The sequence below is a fragment of the Platalea leucorodia genome (assembly GCF_965183815.1).
Source record: "Platalea leucorodia genome assembly, chromosome: 8".
Lineage (NCBI taxonomy): Eukaryota > Metazoa > Chordata > Aves > Pelecaniformes > Threskiornithidae > Platalea > Platalea leucorodia.
Window position 1 is genome coordinate 9,014,865 of NC_138830.1, and position 20,047 is coordinate 9,034,911.

At 45.4% G+C, this 20,047-nt stretch overlaps 2 protein-coding genes across 4 annotated transcripts in view; one reads left to right on the top strand and one right to left on the bottom strand.

Annotated features, from left to right (window-relative positions):
• The window catches only part of GMPS (guanine monophosphate synthase), a 31,349-nt gene extending 24,485 nt beyond the window's left edge, over nt 1–6,864 (bottom strand). For both annotated transcript variants that reach the window (XM_082319750.1, XM_082319751.1), the window contains exons 1-2: nt 6,712–6,864; nt 672–853 (exon numbers count right to left, since the gene is read on the bottom strand). In XM_082319750.1, coding sequence (XP_082175876.1) covers nt 672–853; nt 6,712–6,738 — 209 coding nt within the window. In that variant the 5' untranslated portion in view covers nt 6,739–6,864. The remainder of the gene's footprint in view (nt 1–671; nt 854–6,711) is intronic.
• Nucleotides 6,865–8,309: 1,445 nt separating this feature from the next.
• SLC33A1 (solute carrier family 33 member 1) lies at nt 8,310–19,728 on the top strand. 2 transcript variants are annotated; one of them, XM_082320498.1, is made up of 7 exons: nt 8,310–9,066; nt 12,806–12,996; nt 13,660–13,844; nt 14,808–14,925; nt 15,770–15,985; nt 17,673–17,865; nt 18,215–19,728. In XM_082320498.1, exons 1-6 carry the CDS (start codon nt 8,313–8,315, stop codon nt 17,838–17,840), a joined length of 1,632 nt encoding a protein of 543 aa, XP_082176624.1. In that variant the 5' UTR covers nt 8,310–8,312; the 3' UTR covers nt 17,841–17,865; nt 18,215–19,728. The 2 variants fall into 2 exon arrangements, with proteins under 2 accessions (XP_082176624.1, XP_082176623.1); XM_082320497.1 differs by having other exon boundaries at nt 17,673–19,728.
• Nucleotides 19,729–20,047: the final 319 nt, after the last annotated feature.

Consider the following 20,047-nt stretch of genomic DNA (forward strand, 5'->3'; position numbering starts at 1 on the left):
GTACCAAACTGACAAGTAAGGTCTTTGATGATTTGTAGACTTCAGGGTATTTATTTTCCTCACACAAAAGAGAGGTATACCCTGGTAAGCCTAATAAAACAAGAAAAAGAAATGTACAAAGTATTAAATAATTGAGAGACCTTTTCTTGCTGCAAACAATGAGTGGTAGTTTCAGTTAGTTTTTTTTAGTTGCTTCCCAGAAACAGTTTGGCATGATTTACCACAGTATCTTCAGTATCCAAGTTAGTTATTTAATTTTGTTTTTTAAATTAAACTGAGAAAATCATGTTTAGAAACTCACAAAACTTGTTTTCTTGATTAATAGCTACCCTAGTTTAACAGGTAAACAGCAAGATCATGCAAATTTTTGCAGATACATATTTAAAATCTAACCTCTTAAATTATACTTACAAGTGGAAACAATTAAAATGACATTAAGGCATTAAGAAGCAAATATAGAAAATTTATATTGCTGCAGAAGTTTCCCCAGGAAAACTCAGGTGTTTCTGTGGATAATCTAAAGACGCAATCATTAACATCACTACAATGAAAGCCATTGCACATAAAAACCCAGGCAATTACCACCGCTGCCAACATCCACGGATGCCGTTACACCAAAAGGAGAGAACAAGCAGAACATACAGGCAGAGGCATCGCAGGAAACGACCTACCGAAACCCTTGTTCTCTGATTGCAAAGGCTGGCGTTTCCAAAGGGAAGATCTCGGACTGGACGAACAGCTCACGCACCCGACGATCTATGACTTTCCCGTACTGCGCTCCGGCATCGAGTATGACGACGGCTCCCTCGTAGTGGTGCTGCCCATCCTTGAGCTCTCCTCCGGCGTTCTCCGGCTGCAAACATCACTCACATCAGTGCTTTATGGTGACACATTGCAGACCACAGACTTTAAGCCAGATCTCTTAAACAACTAACATCTGCAAAGCTTGCTAAGGTTGCCTATATGTTAATTTATGATTAAAATGATAAAGACTAGCCAAGAAACTTCTAAATGAAAAAATCCTCAGGTTTATGAGGACCAGTAGATGCACTGGGAAGATAAAGGGGCTATAGATTAACACGGCACATCCCTCCCAAGCAGCCACACAAACGTGACATCCCCATCCCTGAGAACAAACAGGGTACAAATTAGGGAAGAAAAATGCTAATAAGCTAATAAAGGCAGAGCTTTCCATAAATAAGAAGTCATATGCCCCGTTCACCACTACAGCCACTGCAGCTTTTTCCATTTTACAGTTCCATATAAAACCCAGCACGCCCTATGATAATGCAGAGCATGTGCCTTTTTCTCAAGCAAAACAAGACAGTGCAAAGGCAGAAGAAAAACGTTTTCCCCATTACACTGCCTCGTACACTGAGCTTTCACTTGACGTTACCTCCTAGAGAATATAAAAAGGAGAAATTGAGAACAAATGTCTCTGCTAAATCATTTTTCAAAAAAAAAAAAAAAAAAAAAACCAAACAACTTTCAAATGCAGCGTTCAAGAAGATTGCACATCAGAACAAAGCAATGGGGCTCCTTGACCCCGTCACATTTGAATTGGTTGGCCAACTTCAGCTAAATCCGAAAGAGGGCTGGAAAACACAAGGACAATTTTCTTCCTTTTTTAAAAAAAATTGTGAAAGAAGGCAGCTATTCCATGGAAGTGTCCTTATCAGAGAGCCTTCAAGGAAGAATGTGAACACAACCGCACTGTAAGACACTAAGAAATTCATGCAGAAAAAATTCTGCTGCTTAAAGAAATTGCTTACTTTGGGGGTGTTCTTCCCTTAACTTAAAGCTTACACTGTTTCCTTGCCAATGTATTTTGAGGAAGGAAAAACCGGGAAGGGTTTTACTTTGGCAAACACTGCCTCAAAACACATCTGGAAGCTTACAACCATTTACAGTTTTAAATATGGCATGTTGGAGTTGTTCTGCATGTTTGTACCAGGCAACACATCCTTCCACCTGGGGCTCACAGGATGTTCCCACCGCGGCTGCCCAGGCTCCGAAGGAAGCTGGGGCAGCCCACAGCATGCCACGGTATTTCCATATGGGTCAGACAATCACCCCCACATCAACCACAGGTCATTCTGGAGGACAGCATCATCTTGCTGGGACACATTCTCCCCAACAAATACACAGCAAAGGCTGCCTTTGAGCTCTCCTCCTCAGCTACCAAGAGACACCTCAGATAGCTGTCTTCAAATAAGTCAAGGAAGGCAAGCATGCTGGAAACTTCCAAAGTTTACACTAGCTGGAAAAGGTTTTATCTAAATTAAAGGACATAAGCAGGAAAAATAGTGCTAAATCCCTCAAAAGCCTAAATACAGGTTAGAATCAGTTACTTAATTTCTTTCCTTTAGCTGGTAGCTGAGTGTGCCTGCTGGGGAGCTCTTAATGACTTTTCAGTCTTGGGTTATACAACAAAAAGGGCACGAGTTGGAAGAGCGCAGACTTCAGCAGCTAATGCCCCTTCAAACCCCCTGGTCAGATGGAGAGAGGTCACCAGAACTGTCTTCCCTTCCAGTGGAGGGGAGGGAATCACTTTTAGAGTAATTCTGGGCATTTTCACCTAGCAATTTCTAAATTAGCAGTTCTTGTGAGAAAGACCAACATCCTTATTCTTTCCTGATCCCATCTTGTGGCAAACACTACTCCTTGCAGTCCTATTTCTTATTAAAAGCCTTTAATTGTTTCAGAGCATGTGCTGTAGCTTGTACCATGAAGGGACAGAGCTCTGCAGCCTTCTCAGCTAAAGTGTCCGAGATTGTCCACTTCCACCTGCAAGAGACCAGGGTGGGACACAAGCGGTCCCCTCCAGACCCCCGGGCAAGCCATGGGTGCACAGCCGGCCCTTGCACGGACGGGTCCCACCTGCCAGCAGTGCTACCCACACATCGTACCCTAGCATTTCCCGACCTGCAAACCACCCCGAAGAACCTGCAGAATGAGTAAGAAGAAAGTAGTACAACTCTGTGAAGGCAGCTTTTACATTTTACAGTAAAAAATACTAAAACCAAGCTATCACTGGCATTAGCTCAGCTGGACTGATGGCTGAGCATTTACATCTGTAGCTAGTAAATGAATCTTGTTTTCAGCGCCCTACCCTGAAGGCACTGAGCTGCTTTGAGCAGTCAGGTGTAGTTAGCTGGGCCCAAGCCACAGCTGAGGGGGAGACATGCGTGCGAAAAGAAAAAGAGCTCAAAGTTACATTGGGAGTAGTTTGAGAAACATTGCCTAAGACAGCATAAGTAGGTCTGTATCTCAAATGAACCTGCACCTTCCTTAGTTCTCCTCAGCAAAAGCAGGACAGTGATACATACCCCTTCGTCACAAGGACGAACTGGACAAGCCCCTGCGCTGCAGTCACCCAGATGCGAGCACTCGGCTCACGAGATGGCAAAACCCTTCACTGAGCCATCCCTGCTTCTTCACTCTTCCCAAGTATAGCACCATTTTCCACAACAATCGGAGGAACACTTTCACAGATAACTGCATCAACATCAGAGTTACTTCTTAATGGTTTACGTAGCCCCGAAAGATGGCTGTTTAAGGCTCCAAGTAATAGCTCATTGCCTGAGTTTTGCTGGGAATCCATTAACACCCTCCCAAAATCTCAAAAGCCAGCATCTAATCATAGTTCAGAAGGTTTGTCCTCAGATGATGCTAAGGGCATTTGGGCTAAAATCCAGTAAAAGCACAGCATCCATCAAGCAACACAGATCTCCTTACAGGGAACATGTAAGATGAGCAAGGCAACCTGCACCTCATCAGAAAAATAAATAAATAAATAAATAAATCATTCAATTGGTGGCCTAATAACTCACTGCTGCCTTAGATGTGGGCTCAGAGTAAACTACAGGCTGCAATAATTTTCTCCCAGTACTACACAGGGCACTGCCCACTGTCCTTTTCTCCTGTAGGCAACCTTGCAGCACATCCCCAGCAAGCCCCATCCCGGGAGTTAACGCAGGTGACTATCACCCCACGGACTGTGTCAGAAGAGTTTTTGTAGTTCACTGTTGAGCTAAAGTAGAACTGTAAGGAGGTTCAGCTCTGAAGAGAGCCCATTAGAAACACTACTATAAATCACATGGAAAAAGAGGAAGGAGAAAGCAGTAAGTCAGTACAGGATCTGGCTTTATTTATTTAAAGGCAGAGTTCCAAGGCTAGAGATTTTGAACCCACATTTAACAAGGGAAACGTCATTTAATAAAATCAAAAAGGGACAGATGCTGTTAACATGCAGCCAACATGGCAGTTCAGCTCATGCGTTTGTATACCATACGCATGCCAGGAGAAAGATGAAGAGGATACCAGACAGCCCAGCTCCAGCAGGGACAGGGTTTATGGAGCCAGCACCTCTTCCTAGCAGAGATTCTCCAGTTTCCAATAAAAGCTCTTTCTCCCCTCAGTTGGGGTATAACTAGAGTTCCTTGTCTTCTCCTGGCCTATTTTCACAAACATCTGGAGAACTTGCTATTTTTGAGAACTTCTGTCGAAGCTGGTTTGACAGCTGTCCAAGGCAGTTCAGGCATCGGGGCAGAGCAGACAGAGGCACCATTCTGATGTCCCGAGAGCGGGACTAAAAACAGAATGGAACTTGCGCACACCAAGAGAAAAATGGGGGGGAAAAGTCTATATTCAGCTAATTTAGATCACAAGTCACCCTGAAAACCACGTCATACGTGAAGCATTCCTACTCTTCTCTATGACTGATGAAACAAAGAAAGCAATTACACTATCAAAACGCTGTATCACAGCAAACTGCTGTTTGCCCACTGTTTAACAGACCCGAGACCTGGAACCGAGGTCCTGAGTGCCACCTGAACCATATCGCCACCTCCGACTGCACTGCCATGCCAAGGGTCAGCCTCGATCCATCGTTTCAGCTCTACCACTTGGTAACACTGGAAGAATAAACCAAAAAACTTCCATTGCTGCTGGTTTGGGGTTTTTTTTGTCAAAAAAAAAAAAAAAAGAGTTCTATAATGAGCTGTCGTAGGAAACCTGCCATCAGGCTTGCATTACCAGCTAAGGACACTGCGTATCTTATTCCTCAGTGTACCTACCTACTGCTTTAAACTAAGTTTGCAGGTTCCTAACAGCCCACTTCTGCAGGATCAGGGAATTTCTCTGCATTTCACACACCCACACACTCGCAGGATTTTCATTAATGTGATTTATAAAACATATTAGCATACAGAACAGTCACATTCTGGAGTACCAAGAAGCACCTGGCAGAGCCCAGTCTGCAGCTGCAGCCACTCTGTCCAAGCCCTCAGCCCTGAGCTTTCACCCACACTAATAACTTAGGACAAGCCTAAACCAGGAGCCTTGATCTGGCACTTTCAAGCCAGCACAGGTTTTACAAGAGTTTAATTGTTTCCCTGTGGTATTAAAATTAGGCAGGTATAAGAACACTTACTCATATTTTTTCAAAGTAGAACAGGAAAGTAACTCCTTCAAACTCCGGCAATCCCTGAGACTGATACCAGAGCCCCCAACCCACTAATCTCAAACTTTAATTTACCTAAGTCGCATGCAGATTTCCAATGGCTGCTGGGACCCGGCCCCCTGCGGAAACTGCTCTCGTTAGCTCTCGTTACCCGCTTCCTGCGAGAGCGCGGTTCGTGGAAGAGGAGCTTCGCATCGCATGGCTAGCTCTGGCTGCGACCAGCCCACCGAAGAGGAGCCCTCAAGAGCAGCCTCGGCCAGGAAAGGTGATTGCGTTGATGGTCAGGGAAAAGCACGTCAGAAAACTTAAGGAGGGACCAACTGAGCACTTAAAAATAACCCTTAGAGTTACATTTTCTTGCAAACTAGATAAAAACTCTAGAACAAGCCTTCTATCCTACTACAGAAGCAGCTTGAGACGACTTGTAGGGTTTTCGTTCAGAATTTTCATTATCAAGAAAAAACTTCAGCTTCATTAAGGCACACGAGTCACTTTGCCATCCCGGCATGCAAGAGCTACGCCGACGCACATGTTTTTTGCCACTGTTGCTGCAAACTGGACACGGGGCGACGCCGAGGGGTCAGCGGGACGGCGGTAGCGGGCCCCGCACGAGGGCTGGTGCGGGCAAGCCTGCCCACTCCTGTGGCAATCGAGCAAACCAACTTCTCCCTCAAGTTGACCAAATGAGTGACCGCTGTCATTGGGACACGACGGCCAAGCAGTGTGGCTAGCTGCTAGGAAAGGTGCTGGCCGTACCCCCGGCGAGCCCCGTTTTGGTTTTGCCCCGGAGGCGGCCCAGGCCGTGCAAGGCGCTGAACAGACCCGGCCCCGGCGGGCTCGGCCACACCGTGAGCCAACGTTTAAAAAAATGCTATCAAAATCCAGATTGTGAAATTAATTAATTTCCTCAGAGCGACCGCTGCGGTGACGGAGCGGGCAGGGGGCGCGGGCGGCAGGGGAGGCGGGCAGCTGCCCGCGCAGGCAGGCACCGGCCCCCGGGCTCCCCACACCCACGGCCGCCCGGCCCCGCTCCCCGCGCCGCCGCCGCCGCCACAGCGGACCCCGGCCTGCTCCGCGCCGCAGGGCCGCCCGCAGCCCCCGGGGAAGGCCAGGCCCTGCCGCGCCATGTGCCCGCCGGCCGAGGCGGCGGCCGGGCCCGGCAGCGGCGGCACAAAGCGCCCGGTCAGGCCCGGGCGGGCGGCGGGCAGCGTCCCGGGCCGCGGCGGGGGGAGCGCGGCGGCACTGACCTTGGCGTCTCCGTTGCAGAGGGCCATGGGGGCTGCCGGGGCCGCGGCGCCGCCTCCGACCGGCGGGAAGCGACGGGCGGGCGGGCGGCTCCGAGGCGGGGAGCGGGAAGAAAGGGCCGCGAGGAGCCGCCGCTGCCGCCGCCGCGCCGAGATGAGCTAATGCCGCCCGGCTGCGCCTCCGCCGCGGGGAGGAGGAGCCGCCCCGGCCCGGCCCCGCTCCGGCGGAAGGGGCGGAGCGCGGGGCCGGGCCCGGCGGGGGGCCTCGGGGTGGGAAAGCGGGGTTTGGGGGGCCGGGCAGGGCAAGGGGGCAGCGGCCGCGGGCCGGCCTCCTCCCCGCGCCGGGCTCCGTGCGGGTTTAAGGCCGGGACGCCCGCAGGGCTCCTGCAGCTCAAAAACGCCGTGCGCGTCGCCGCCAGCCGAACCCAGCTGACGGCGTTGGAGCTCCTGGGGCTCCTTCAGCCCGCTTCAGGGGCGCAAGCCGAGGCAGAAACTGAGGCTGTGCAATCAGTGTTCTTCTGCGTGTCAATGTTGTGTGGTCTAAAGCGCATCCTCTATTTCTGCTCGGGGGGAAAAGTCTTAAAAGACGCTCGTGAAGGTAACTACATCACTGAAAGCCTCCCGGTAACGTTCCCAAAATATTTTGGAAACCCTTCTCTGAACTTTTAAAACCATTAGTCTTCTCACTTCAAGAGAGGGAAACGAGGAAAGGTGTGAGTTTATACTGGATGACCGAATCCACGTTACGCGTGGAATTACGAACCGGTATCTGGTTCCGCTGTCAGATTCCAAGCAATTTTGCCCTAAGGATAATATCAGCGTGCAATTTTTGTTCTAAATGTTTTAATTGCGTTGTGGCTGTGGCGGGTCTTTCAACAAGTAAAAAAAAAAAAAAGTGGTAGGATACTTTAAGTATTAAAAACAGAAGCGAGACACACACAATGTGTTTCTGATGGTCTAATTATCGTGTAACTGTATAAATAATGCATAAAAGAATGGGGGGGAAAGTAACATTCGCTTACCGTGGTTCTTACTGAGTTTTATTTCTGTTAGGAGAGCCAAACAACAAAAAAAAGGAACTTAATTTTTATTGTTCACCTGCTATTTACTGACCATTTCACCACGCCGTTCACCAGCCTGCGGCGGCCCACACTCGCTGACGAACGTCACGAGAGCACCCGGGGGTTGGTGCGCGCCCCGGTGTCAAACACGCCGAACACCGACTGCTCTCCCAGCCCCGCAGGACCGGCTGCCCGCCGGAGCGGGGCGGGGGCGGCTCGGAGGAGCCCGGCAGCTCCCCTCTCCCCGCCGAGAGGCAGCTGCTGCGGGGTCCGGAGGGCCCACGGCCGCCTGCCGCCCGGCGGGGCGGGGCCGCTCCGTCAGGGCTGAGCGGCACGGGGCGGGGCGGCCGCCTGACGTAGCTCTGCGGGGCACCAATGAAGCGCAGCCACGCCTGCCGCGGGCGCCCGCGTGCCCGGAAGGGGCGTGGCGGCGGCGGCGGGTGGCGGCGGCCGGTCCGGTGCGCGGCGTCTCCTCAGCGGCGGGCGGCGGCGTCCGCTCCCGCCTGGGCGCAGCGCGGCCCCCGGGCCGCCGCCGGCGGAGCCATGTCGCCCGCTATCGCGGCCAAGGAGGGCGGCCGGCAGCGCCGGGCCGGGAGCCACCACCACTGCCTGGACGTGAGCAGCGAGGCGCCGCCCGCCCTGGCGCTCTGCGAGGACGGGCTGCCGGGCGGCGAGGCCGAGGCGCTGCTGCCGCCGGAGCCGGGCTTGCGAGGGGCGCGGGGGTACCGGGCGGAGCTGGGCAACATCCTGCTGCTGCTGGTGCTGTACGTGCTGCAGGGCATCCCGCTGGGGCTGGCGGGCAGCGTCCCCCTCATCCTGCAGAGCAAGAACGCCAGCTACACCGACCAGGCCTTCTTCAGCTTCGTCTTCTGGCCCTTCAGCCTCAAGCTGCTCTGGGCCCCCTTGGTGGACGCCGTCTACCTGCGGGGCTTTGGCCGCCGCAAGTCCTGGCTGGTGCCCACGCAGTACGTCCTGGGGGTCTTCATGATCTACATGTCTACCCAGGTGGACGTGCTGCTGGGCGACGGGGAGGGCCGGGGCCCCGACGTGGTGGCCCTCACTGTGACTTTCTTCCTCTTCGAGTTCCTGGCGGCGACGCAGGACATTGCGGTGGATGGCTGGGCCCTGACCATGTTGTCCAGGGAGAACGTGGGCTACGCCTCCACCTGCAACTCCGTGGGCCAGACGGCCGGCTACTTCCTGGGCAACGTCCTATTCCTGGCCCTCGAGTCGGCCTCCTTCTGTAACAAGTACCTGCGGTTCCAGCCCCAGCCCCAAGGGATTGTTACCCTCTCAGGTACTGCCTGGGTGCTGCCGGCCTGTGTGTGCTGATGCTGGGATGGGTCTGCTTCTTCCCTGAGCCTGGATCAAAGCTCCGTTCAGAGCAAGCAGTGGTTTGGCACTGTGAAATGAGCAGGGTTGGTTTGTCCCCTGCCCATGAGCAAGCACAGCCTGCCAGGAGGCTGGCAGAGTCCACTACTACATGCACTGAACTTCCAGGCTTCCTTGGGGTTAGGAGTGTGGGAAACCTGCCTTGTCATTATCTTGGCTGACCTAAGCATTCTGGAGACAATTTTTTTTTCCCTAGTTTAATGACCATGGAATAGATTATTGTTTAAAAAAAACCCAAACAAACCAAAAGCTTTGCCTCTCTTTAAGGAGGCCATTTAAGAACATCTCCTTCTGGGAGGAAGGAAAGAGGAAATTAAAAAAAAAAATTAACTCTTCCAAGATGGTATTGTTCATGGAAGTAGAAATGACAAGTGTTCCGGGTTGACCGCATAATCAATTTGTGAAGGAAGGCCTTATTGTAGTAAAGGGGGATTTTGTTTTTCTCTTTAATGAATTAAATGGATTCTGGTAATCCAACCCTAACTAGCTGTTAGTATAGAGATGTCTTCTGTTTGGTGTGTTTTGGGTTGTTTGGGTTTTTTTTCAGAAGAGTTATATGTGGTGGTTGATGTTAGGCGTATTACCTAGAAGATGCTTAAAATGTACATGTTTTGGTTGCAAGGTTGAGTTTAGGCAGCTCAGCTTATGGGAGGACAGGAAAAACTGGCACCACTTCTGGTTGCAGTCTCAAAGTGACCCTGGCTAGCAATGAACAGTAAATTTTCATGGGTTTAGTTTCTTTCCGTCTCTTACATTGATTGCTCTGCCTGTGTCATGTAAGATGCCAAAAGGTATGCCAAAACGGAGTTGAATTGTTCTTTAAAGGCTAGTTTTCGCTTTCTATCCTGTACTTATCTTATTGATAAATCAAGATATCAGTTTCCAAGACTGCTGTACTTATTCTGTCTATGCAGCTATCACAGTTGCTGACTAGTCTTCCTCTTTCCTTTCAGTTGATAACCCTATGTCTGGTCTATATGTCAACAAGCATAGAGTAGTCCTCAAATTAACCCTGCTGGTTTATTGCTTTCCTTTGTTTTCCCTTGCTCTGTAGTTCATCAGTGCTGGCGTGTCTCTTCCCTCTTGCTCCAGGGGCAGTCTGACGTCTTTTACTGCTGATGCAACTTGCAAATCACTGGTGTAGTTAAGAGAGCTTGGTTTGTCTATACTTACCTCCACTGTCGAGGTTTTTTGTTGTCTTTTTTTTTTTTTTCTCAGTACTGTTTGTATAAATGGATTTGTTACTATTACAAGAGTGCTGTCTTTGGGAAAAAAAAAAATTATCCCAAACCCAAAAAACCACCAACGCAACCTGTTTAACTTGTCCTGGAGTACTAACCTGGAAGGAGTAAGAAAAGCAAACAGCTCTGACACTATAGTTGCAGGATATGGGGTTTTGTTTGGTAAAACCAGCTGCAAGAAATTTCTGTTCCCTTGTTCATGTGACTGTATGCCACAATTTGCTGTGTCTGCATTTCTCCTGAAGCAACTGTAGAGCAGTACTGTAAACCTGCTCACTGGAATGAGGAGAGTGGCTGTCTGGTGCTAGCGCTGGTTTTAATGGGGCTTGTGGTGAGCCGGTTCGGGCACTTAAAGCAGGAGAAAACTTTGCAGTTTGAAAAGGTGAAAAGTTTTCTGCCAGTTCAGATCTCTGAACGCTTTTGTCGTAGGCTGAGTGCTGATGCTAGGGAAAGAACAAGTCAACGCTTCATGATCCCAAGTGAACTTCAAGTTGTTGAGAAGCAACAGCATTAGTTGTTTGCCATGCAGTCGCATGTGTGCCTGTCCCAGCGTGAAGGAAGAGAGGTAAAGTGTGAGTGCGGGAAGAAGGTGCCCCTTCAAGGCAGCCCAGACTTACCTGGGCCAGCGACTGTGGCGCACCCTTTTTCCTGGGAAGAGATGTGTAGTTTTAGAATTACTTAAAGCTGTTGTGATGAAGCACCTGTCCCCCCATGCACACCTCGTTGCTGGTTATTTTTATCAGCCTGGTCTGTCCCTGATCTAGTTCAAAAGTTTGCTTTGCCCTGACACAATGGTTTATTTTGCTAGTATTAGTATAGAGGCAGAGACAAAATAGGGTTAGGGCCAGGCAGCACTGGTGGCACCAGAAACTTTATGCTAGAAATTCCTTGTGTAAACTATAATTTTTAAGTTCTTTTGCTTGTAGCCTTGTAGACTATATGGCTGCTGGCTTTGCTTTTGTGGTTTGGTTTTGTTTTGTTTTTTTCCCCTAATCCAGCCATTGCTGTATTGCAGCTGACAGGGCTGACCTGATCAGGAGTATTCATGCGATGGTGTTCAAAGCTATTTCTATTCCTGTCCTCGCACTGTAGGTCTCTCACTGCGGTGATAATGCTTAGTGCTATTATTAGAGTACCACTGCTGTATGTCTTTTGTAGACAACAGCTGTGATCAGCATGACTCTCTGAAAACTCATCTTTTACTTAAAAATATATGTACTTTTTGCTAACAGAGGAGAGAGCAATCTGACAGCATTGGTTATGAGATGCTCTCTCCTTTTCTTTAGAAAAGGTAAAAGTAACTGATGTGGAAGCAGCAGAAAATGGTTTGAAATGCCTTTTTTTCTTTTACGCTGAGAATGCTAGGTTATAGCTAAAGTAGTCTTTCCATGTTTTCTTCCATGCTTGTCGTGCTTGTTCTCTTCCTGTGCATAAGAAGCAGCTAGTAATTGCCTATACCTTTGCACTGTCTTTGCCCTTTCACCAGCCCTCGCTGCTTACTTTCAAGTCACCATGAGGCTCCTGGAGTTGCTCATGATCAGGAAGATAAAAGGCTACTTCTGTCTTACCCTCTGCGTGTTACCGAGTTCTTTCTTGACTCTTTCGTAAAGGTAGAGGACAGGATTATCTTAGATTAATCCATTCACTAACTCAAAAAGTACTTGCCATAAAATATCGGCGTGTTTTTACTATTGCTGCCTTCAAATCCACAATTTAGAAAATATTATATCTGCTTAAAATAGAGCACTTAAGAGTTAGCAAGTGTAATAGCCACTTAGACATATTTGAGTGACTCTCTAGTTGACAACTGTCTAAGAACTTTCATCAGGACATCTTTACACTCATAAGTATAAATCTTTGTTTCCTTCAGCTGGTAGGTAGATATTATATAGAGAGCATAGAACTGAGGCACAGAATAGTTACATGACTACATGGTAAATCAGCTGGAGAGTTGTGAATGACTTCTTCCTCTGAAGTTTTTTTCCCCGTCTTGTAACTATTAAATGTGGTTTTTTTCCTCCTTGATCGGCTTTTGGTGGTTGTATGTGTAATCCTTCAACATTTTCCTTTCTGTTTCTGCTCCGACATGCTCATTGTGGCAGTAATACACAGAACACCAGGGAAGAGACCTGGTTTGGTGCTGCTCTTAGATCTCAAGCAAACGTGGTTATAGAGCGAGGGGCAGGGAAGAGCTATGGCATGTAGTTATGTGTTTGTGGTTTGCTTTTGTTGCTTGTTTTTAGGAGTGTCAATGAGTGATATTTTTATTCCGTTTTTGATTATTACGTTTATATTGTTGCAAAATAACTGCATTTTAGATACTCAGTGGATTGTTATTGAAGTGTTGATGGTGGCTGCTAGAAAGATTTTTTTAATTTTAATTTTTTTTTTTTTCCCCTCCAGATTTCCTGTTTTTCTGGGGAGCTGTCTTTTTAATTACTACTACACTGGTTGCCCTTTTGAAAAAGGAAAACAAGGAACTAATACCAACAAAAGAAGAAACAAAAGGCATCACTGATACATACAGGCTGCTATTCTCAATAATCAAGATGCCGGCAGTTCTTACTTTCTGTCTCTTGATTCTCACAGCAAAAGTAAGTAAATACATGTATGAATTGTTAGATGCTGATGATATGAGTGTCTGAAAGGTTGCTGAGTCCCTGTGGTGTTAGTGAGTTCTTAGTTGTGCTAGGGGTTGTCATCAGAGTTCCAAACTTTCACATGAAATTTGAAACAAAGTTGCTCATATCATCCTGCTAAGTAAGGCTGTACAACAGAAAACATTTTTTTGAGCTTTTCTAAGTGTTTACCCAAGCATTAAAGAGAAGTTTGATTGCAATCTAGTATTTAAGTAATTTGTTTTTAAACATTTTTAAACAGCTAGGCTGTTTGTGTAGTCTGCGTTTAAAAGTACCAAAAATGTTTCTTTTAACGTAAATACTGTTCCCAGAATCTGCAACTCTGTACAAACTAGGTTTCCACAGCGTCTTGTTGGCCATCGTGGATACCGACAGCAATTAAGGCACAGGCATGAACATCATTGCTGTGTTTCATGTTCTTGGTATAGTTTTGGCACTGATGGCAAGAAGAGAGTGCAAGTGTAGAACACGTTTCAAAACGGATTAGGAAATCAAATGAGATGCAAAAGTGAATTGTACTCTATCACGTTTCTCAATTTACTTAATACTGCGTAAACTGAATTTCTGGCCAAACTGTCACTGCTTTCCCCAGTTTATTTTGTCTAACTTATATTGCAGGTTGGATTTTCAGCAGCAGATGCTGTAACAGGACTCAAACTGGTGGAAGAGGGCGTCCCAAAAGAGCACTTAGCTCTGCTAGCCGTTCCAATGGTTCCTTTACAGATAATATTGCCTCTGATTATCAGCAAATACACAGCAGGCCCCCAGCCACTGAACACATTTTACAAAGCTATGCCTTTTAGGTAAAAAGAAACAAATCTTGTTTGACAGAAATGTAGTGATTTGTGTATTCAGATGAAGCATAGGATTTCTTGTGTAACTCTTAAACTTCCAGATACAAGAAAGTATGTCAGAATTCTCATAGGAAGTTGAACTCTCTCTGTCTTGTGCCTTAAAGACGATTCATGTAGTAACACATGTAAGAAAGGGGAACATGAGGTGTTTTTAAGATGCATATACAACAGCATTAGAGCAGTACTCTCCTGCTCCAGTGTCGATAGTTCCTTATTCATGAATCGCTCTGACTAGATCCAGGACTGTATCTGTAAAATTACACGTGCGTCCCAATGTAAGAGTGGCAGAACGCACTGACAAGTAATTTGGTGCATCTACTGAATGTATGCTTTACTGAGGTAACTGGGAGTAAAAGAAGCTGAATTAGTTTGATATGGACAAGGAGACATTTCATTTCTGTGTTAAGTGTTTTATATAGGAGTTTGCTTATGGAATTCTAAAACCAGTGAATCCAGCAAATTGCCTAATGCTGTTACTCAGTAAATCATGTAACATGTCTGTAACAGGTAGGCGTTACTTTAATGTGTTCTTATGCGACTATGTATGTTTTTGCCAAAAAAAAAAGAAAAGAGTAGATCTTGCTCCAGTTGAATTTTGTTAGATATCGTGTGCGTTGCTTTCTACAAAAAATAAATTTCTGTGTGAAGGGGCAGGGGATAAAACTAGTATAGGAGATCTAGTAGTGATGTTAATATGGAAGACAGAATTGTTTAGGTATAAAATGTTTACCATTTCAGTGCTTGTCAAATGTTTAATATCTAATTCTATCTAAGATAGAAGTAGTTTTAACTATTTAGGTATAAACTATTTTAATATATTCTGTATTTATAAATGTTCAGTAGTTGCTTTGTATCAAGGAAACACATGGGGAGAATTACTTGAATTACAAATTATCTTTCTTATTCCTCCAGATTACTGCTTGGTCTGGAATTTGCCTTTTTGGTATGGTGGACTCCTAAAGTAAAACATGAAGGAGGATTTCCTGTCTACTACTATGTTGTAGTATTGTTGAGTTATGCTTTACATCAGGTAACATACACTGCATGTGGGAAGGGAGGGGGACAGGAGGGCATTTCGTATCAATCAACAAGAGGACTATAAATGCCATTATTTGCTTTTGTCCTTAGTTATACTAGCATTCCTCTAAGTCTGACCTGCTGTGCTATATGGCTATATTTACTTTTGATACTCTTGCCAATATTATTTGTCTCTCTTCAATGTGCTCCATTGAACATCTTCTATGAAGTTACGTTTAGTTGACCAGATCTGCTTTCGTTGACGAGATTTTTTTCCCCAAAACCAGAAGCTCAAAAGCATGGTGGAGTTGGAGAAATCCCAGCGTTCTGACTGAGTTTCATAGGCATGATGATGATTGTGCACATTGTGCAGATCCATTATGTGGATCCTAGAAAAAATACTTTATTGATTTTGGAGAAACATCATAATGGATCTGATCCAAAGGCCTGGAAAACAATTGCCTGATACAAACTGGGCTTTGGATCAGAACTAAAATGTATGCAATACCTTGAGAGTTGATTTTAAATGCAGAAGTGTTATTTTTATCTGGCTATTTTATCTGACCTTATCATACTTATCAGTTTGATAACCTGAGTCATTCCAATGCATGGGAGGCAGGGTCCATTTCAGCATGACTTGAGACAAGTGGCAAGGCGACTTCTTGGTATTAGTAGAGAGACAGACTGCAGAAGTAATTTCATTCTTGTGCAATTTTAAGCTGTTGGGATTATTCTTCCACCAATGTTGCTAACTTCAAGTGATCTCTTAGAATAGTTTTTGTGTTAGAGTTTTTAGTTGTCATTGTCTGTATCTGAGAGACCTTACTGTCCTGTGGGTTTTCTTACCTCTTCTATAGATCACGCTGTATAGCATGTATGTTGCAATAATGGCTTTCAACGCCAAAGTCAGCGATCCGCTGATTGGAGGGACCTACATGACGCTCCTAAACACTGTGTCGAATCTGGGAGGGAACTGGCCTTCCACTGTTGCACTCTGGCTTGTGGACCCACTAACGGTGAAAGAGTGTGCAGGAGCCCAGGAACAGACCTGTGGAACTACAGTTGCTGCAGAAGTAAGTTTCAGAGGCTGTGAAGGTCTCTGTTCAGTTATTTCTCAATGAAATTGCTTCTCTTAGTATTTTTTTGCCTTTGAAAACCTTTGTACTGCATAGCTTATACTTAAAAATTCACACTGATTGAGCTAATTTTCCTGTCTGATAAAATTAAGTCTGTTTTTATCTGTACACTCTTAATAACTAACATTTTTACCAAAGATTTACAGTTGTAGAGTAGTTGTCCGTTTCTTTCTGGGCTGGGATGAAAAGCTGGTGGCAGAAGCACTAGATTGGTGCCACATTCTCTGCAGTGTAAGGAGTCTGTAGTTACATTTTTGAGAGTAAACTTTTCTAAGTTCAGAGTTGTGTAATTAGGTGCTCTGTCCTTGGCAGGCTGTCTGTCCCCCAAGTCCCTTAAGTTTTGTGGTAGGTTTCTGTTCCTTCTGTCTTTCTGGGGGCTTCCTATCTGGATGCCTTGATACCTTCTCCAGTGACATTACTTTGCTCTCTGTCTTTGATCATCACTTTCCACGTGAAACTGAGCGGTGTGACTGGCTGCCTTCCCAGCCAGTAGAGCCCTTTGGAAGAGAACAAAGAACATGCTGTGCTACAGTACACAGATCAAACAACAGGACGCAAAACCGCCTGGAAAGCAAGGTTTCAAATTCACCTCCTCATGAACAAATGAGAAATTTTAACATGACTCTTCCAAAGAGTGGAAATGTTTTGGGGGGTTTTGTTGGGTTTTTTTCCCCATACTCATGACTGAGATTTATTTCACTCTTGAATGCCAGGACTTTTTGGGATTGGAGGTTCTCTAAACAAACGAAGTGTTCTAGGAGTCAACCAGGACTCATTTAAACTGGAGTTACAGTTTTTACTAGTTGCAGAGGGGAAACTGCTTCTGCAGTGTGTGCTTTTTCAGCCTGTCTCTCATTGGCTTGCCGCTAATTAGGTTCCGTGAGCCTCTACTGAACTTAAGTCCCTCCTCCTTCACCTCACTTGTCTGATCTTTTTTCATATCCTCCCAGTTGGTAATGTTCCACCACCACTCCCTTCTTATTCCTAATCTGATCTTGACAGGTCTCAGAATAATGCAAATGCTGGCAGAACCTCAGCTCAGAGGATGGATTTATCTTGGGATGATAGCAGTATTGAAAGCGGAACAATAGCAGAAATGATTGTGTGCTGTACACTTACCCTTTAAATGCTGGAGTTTTTGTCTTCCAGTTCTGCAATTAAAAAACATCCTGGGCGTGTTTTCCCCAGAAGTATGCAGCGTTCTGTACTGTCTATTTGCAGATTCAGCGTGGTGGGAGGCAAGAGTATAATTTCTGAAGAAGCAGTTTGGATGGCTAGGGAAAAAAAAAAAAAATCTTTTTTCATCGGATTAAGAACAGTGATTGCACCTCCAGGACGGCATGAGACAGCTAGACAGTTTCTGTTTTCTAGAGTTAGCCCCTTGGGCCAATATGCTCCATTTCCCAAATGTTTTATAACAGTTTTGTTACTTTTCATACTGATGGTGAGCTTGAAAGCCTCTCTTACTAACTTCATAAGAAACAAGGAAGAGTAAACAAATATATTTAGTCATAACCAAGAGCAGGTAAAAAACAGTGGCTATCTAATGGCTGCTTTCTAAAAGTCTGTGTTTCTGTATGTCCCAGAGACTACTTAATGCATCAATTCTGCTTCTCTGTTTCAGCTCTGCACAAAAGCTGGTGGTTCCTGTGTTACTACCCTGGATGGTTACTACGTGGAATCAGTCATCTGTGTCATTCTGGGATTTGGGTGGTGGTTCCTACTTGGGCCAAAATTTAAAAAGCTACAGGATGAAGGACAGTCTTCGTGGAAGTGCAAGAGGACCCATTGATGCAGTTTCAATACTGGATGGACTAGTAAGGTCATTTTAGTTTTATTACAGAGACATATCCCATAATCAATAAACAGGAATATAGGTATTTTTAAATGCCACATCACTGAAAAAATGGGTGGCTGAGATGGTGGTATGTTTGTATGTGATACCACTTGCCCTCCCAATATGAAAATGTTAAGTTCAGAAAGTAATTGTTAAAAAATGGCACCTATGTACTGCATACATATCTCCGAGCTCTAGCTTCAGAGTCATGGCTGCTGGTATAACCAACATCCGAATTTCCATATGGTAACTATGGAAAAGCTAATTGTGCCATGTCTATCTACACAGCAGCATTGTCAGCTAAGTTTCAACTCTTTATTTTCAAACAGAAATGATCCAACACGGGGAGTTGACCTGAGGAAGGATGTCAAAGGCACTTTGACTTGTAGGTTACGCGTGTTGTACTGCGGCATTCCTTGTGGGAAGATAAATGTAAAGTGTCTGTGGGCTTTGTTTCTTCTCACTTTCTGAACTGTAACCACACCTCAAAGGATGAGATGTTTCAGAGATTCTTTTAAATGTATTTTCTGGCTTTTATAAGCTTTAAAGATTTATAAGAAAATATTTTTATAAACAAATTACATTTGTTTAATTTATTTCCACTGTTTCAAAGCATTTCGATTTACATTCAATGTACTTTCTTGATGAAAAATTGCTGTAAGATAGGACTTAAGAGTAACGCACAATACTCTAAGCCTTAAGTCCTGAAGATGTAAACTGGAAAGTGCAGCAGCTAGCACACAAAGACAGGTTTCAAAAGGAGAGGGCATGCAGGCCTTCGGAAGGCAGTTGTTATGTTGAGGGAATGAATTGATAGCGTTGGTTCCTCTATGTCACTAAAATTCGAACATTCAATTTCCAAATCCATGGAAAAAATGTGACTGTTCCCAGCTAGGTGTAAGAAAAGATGATCAGTGCCTTTGAAAGTGATTTGGTGATGACAAACTTGCCAAATTCCCAGTGAGTTGGTGTATGACTTACGTAAATCAAACAAGCTAAATCCTGTGGTCAAGCTGCTACAGAAATTTATTACTGATGCTGCGTGGTGGAAACATTCCCGTTGCATTTATCAAAAATGACTTCCCTCCTGAGTGCCTTAGTGATGTACAGCAGGTGTACTGTACGCCTAGAGAGAGGGCACTTGGACATTGTTGGATGTATATGGTACATCGTTATGAAAAAAGAAAACCATTAAAAATACCTTTGAAAGGTACGTGATTTTCTTTTCCTTTCTGTTTCTTGTCTTGTCAATATTGGAAGTATTGCATCCTGAGCTTTGTGTTCCAAACTCCCGGAAGGGGCTGTGGATCTTTTCTTAGTGTATGATTCAGGAAAAAAGTGAATCAATAGCAAACTTTTCACTGACTGGCGGGGACGTGGGTGTGTACACAGTGTCTGCATGACATAAGGAGTAAGAAGGTGTCCAGAAGAGGACAGTGTGACCAGGTGCTTCCGTGGGCACTGAAGCCCGTTCCTCTGTCTCTTCCCCTCTCAGTGACAGCCGTGACAGTCGGTGGTGGAAAGCCAAACCCCCAGCTGTGGATCTCCACCGGCTGTGATCTGTGGTCCAGCAACAGCACATTCCCACAATTTGTTTCAAGTACAGCAAAATCAGTCAAGCTAAATAAAATCACGTTGTTTTTGCTCCCCAAACTAAAAGTCTTCCAATTTCACCGCTGCATAAGCACAAAGAATGCAAGAATATATCAGAGATTTGTAATCAAAGGTGGATGCATCTTACAGTCCTGGCCAGATCATGTCCGTTGGAGTGACTGGGTACGAGGCACTTCAGTTCTGTGTCTTTACTGGAACACTGGGCCACTTTAATTGCATCTTGTCCATACCTAGAGATTTTTTTTTTCTTTTTTTACTTTTCTGACTTTGAGGAAAAACTTCTCAAGTGCAGAATATGAGAAATTAAATTCATAGGTGTTTTAGAGGTGGCTTTTACTTTGCAATTTTGTTTCACTATTTCTGAAGGTGCCAGTGAAACTTGTTATTAATAAGGTTTGGTTGAGGATTGCTTATTAGATGATCTTCACAACATCAAAATTAAACATAAATTCCAAATCAGTAGTAATATATATGGAATGTGACCTAAATTAAATAACTGTCTCGTCTTACAAACTGGAGAAAAAACAGATGGATTAGGTTTTTTTTTT

Coding starts and splice junctions, on each gene's coding strand:
- SLC33A1 (XM_082320497.1), top strand. CDS start 8,313: ATGTCGCCCGCTATCGCGGCCAAGGAGGGCGGCCGGCAGCGCCGGGCC. Junction 13,845..14,807: donor TACAAAGCTATGCCTTTTAG/GTAAAAAGAAAC, acceptor TTATTCCTCCAG/ATTACTGCTTGGTCTGGAAT. Junction 15,986..17,672: donor GAACTACAGTTGCTGCAGAA/GTAAGTTTCAGA, acceptor TCTCTGTTTCAG/CTCTGCACAAAAGCTGGTGG.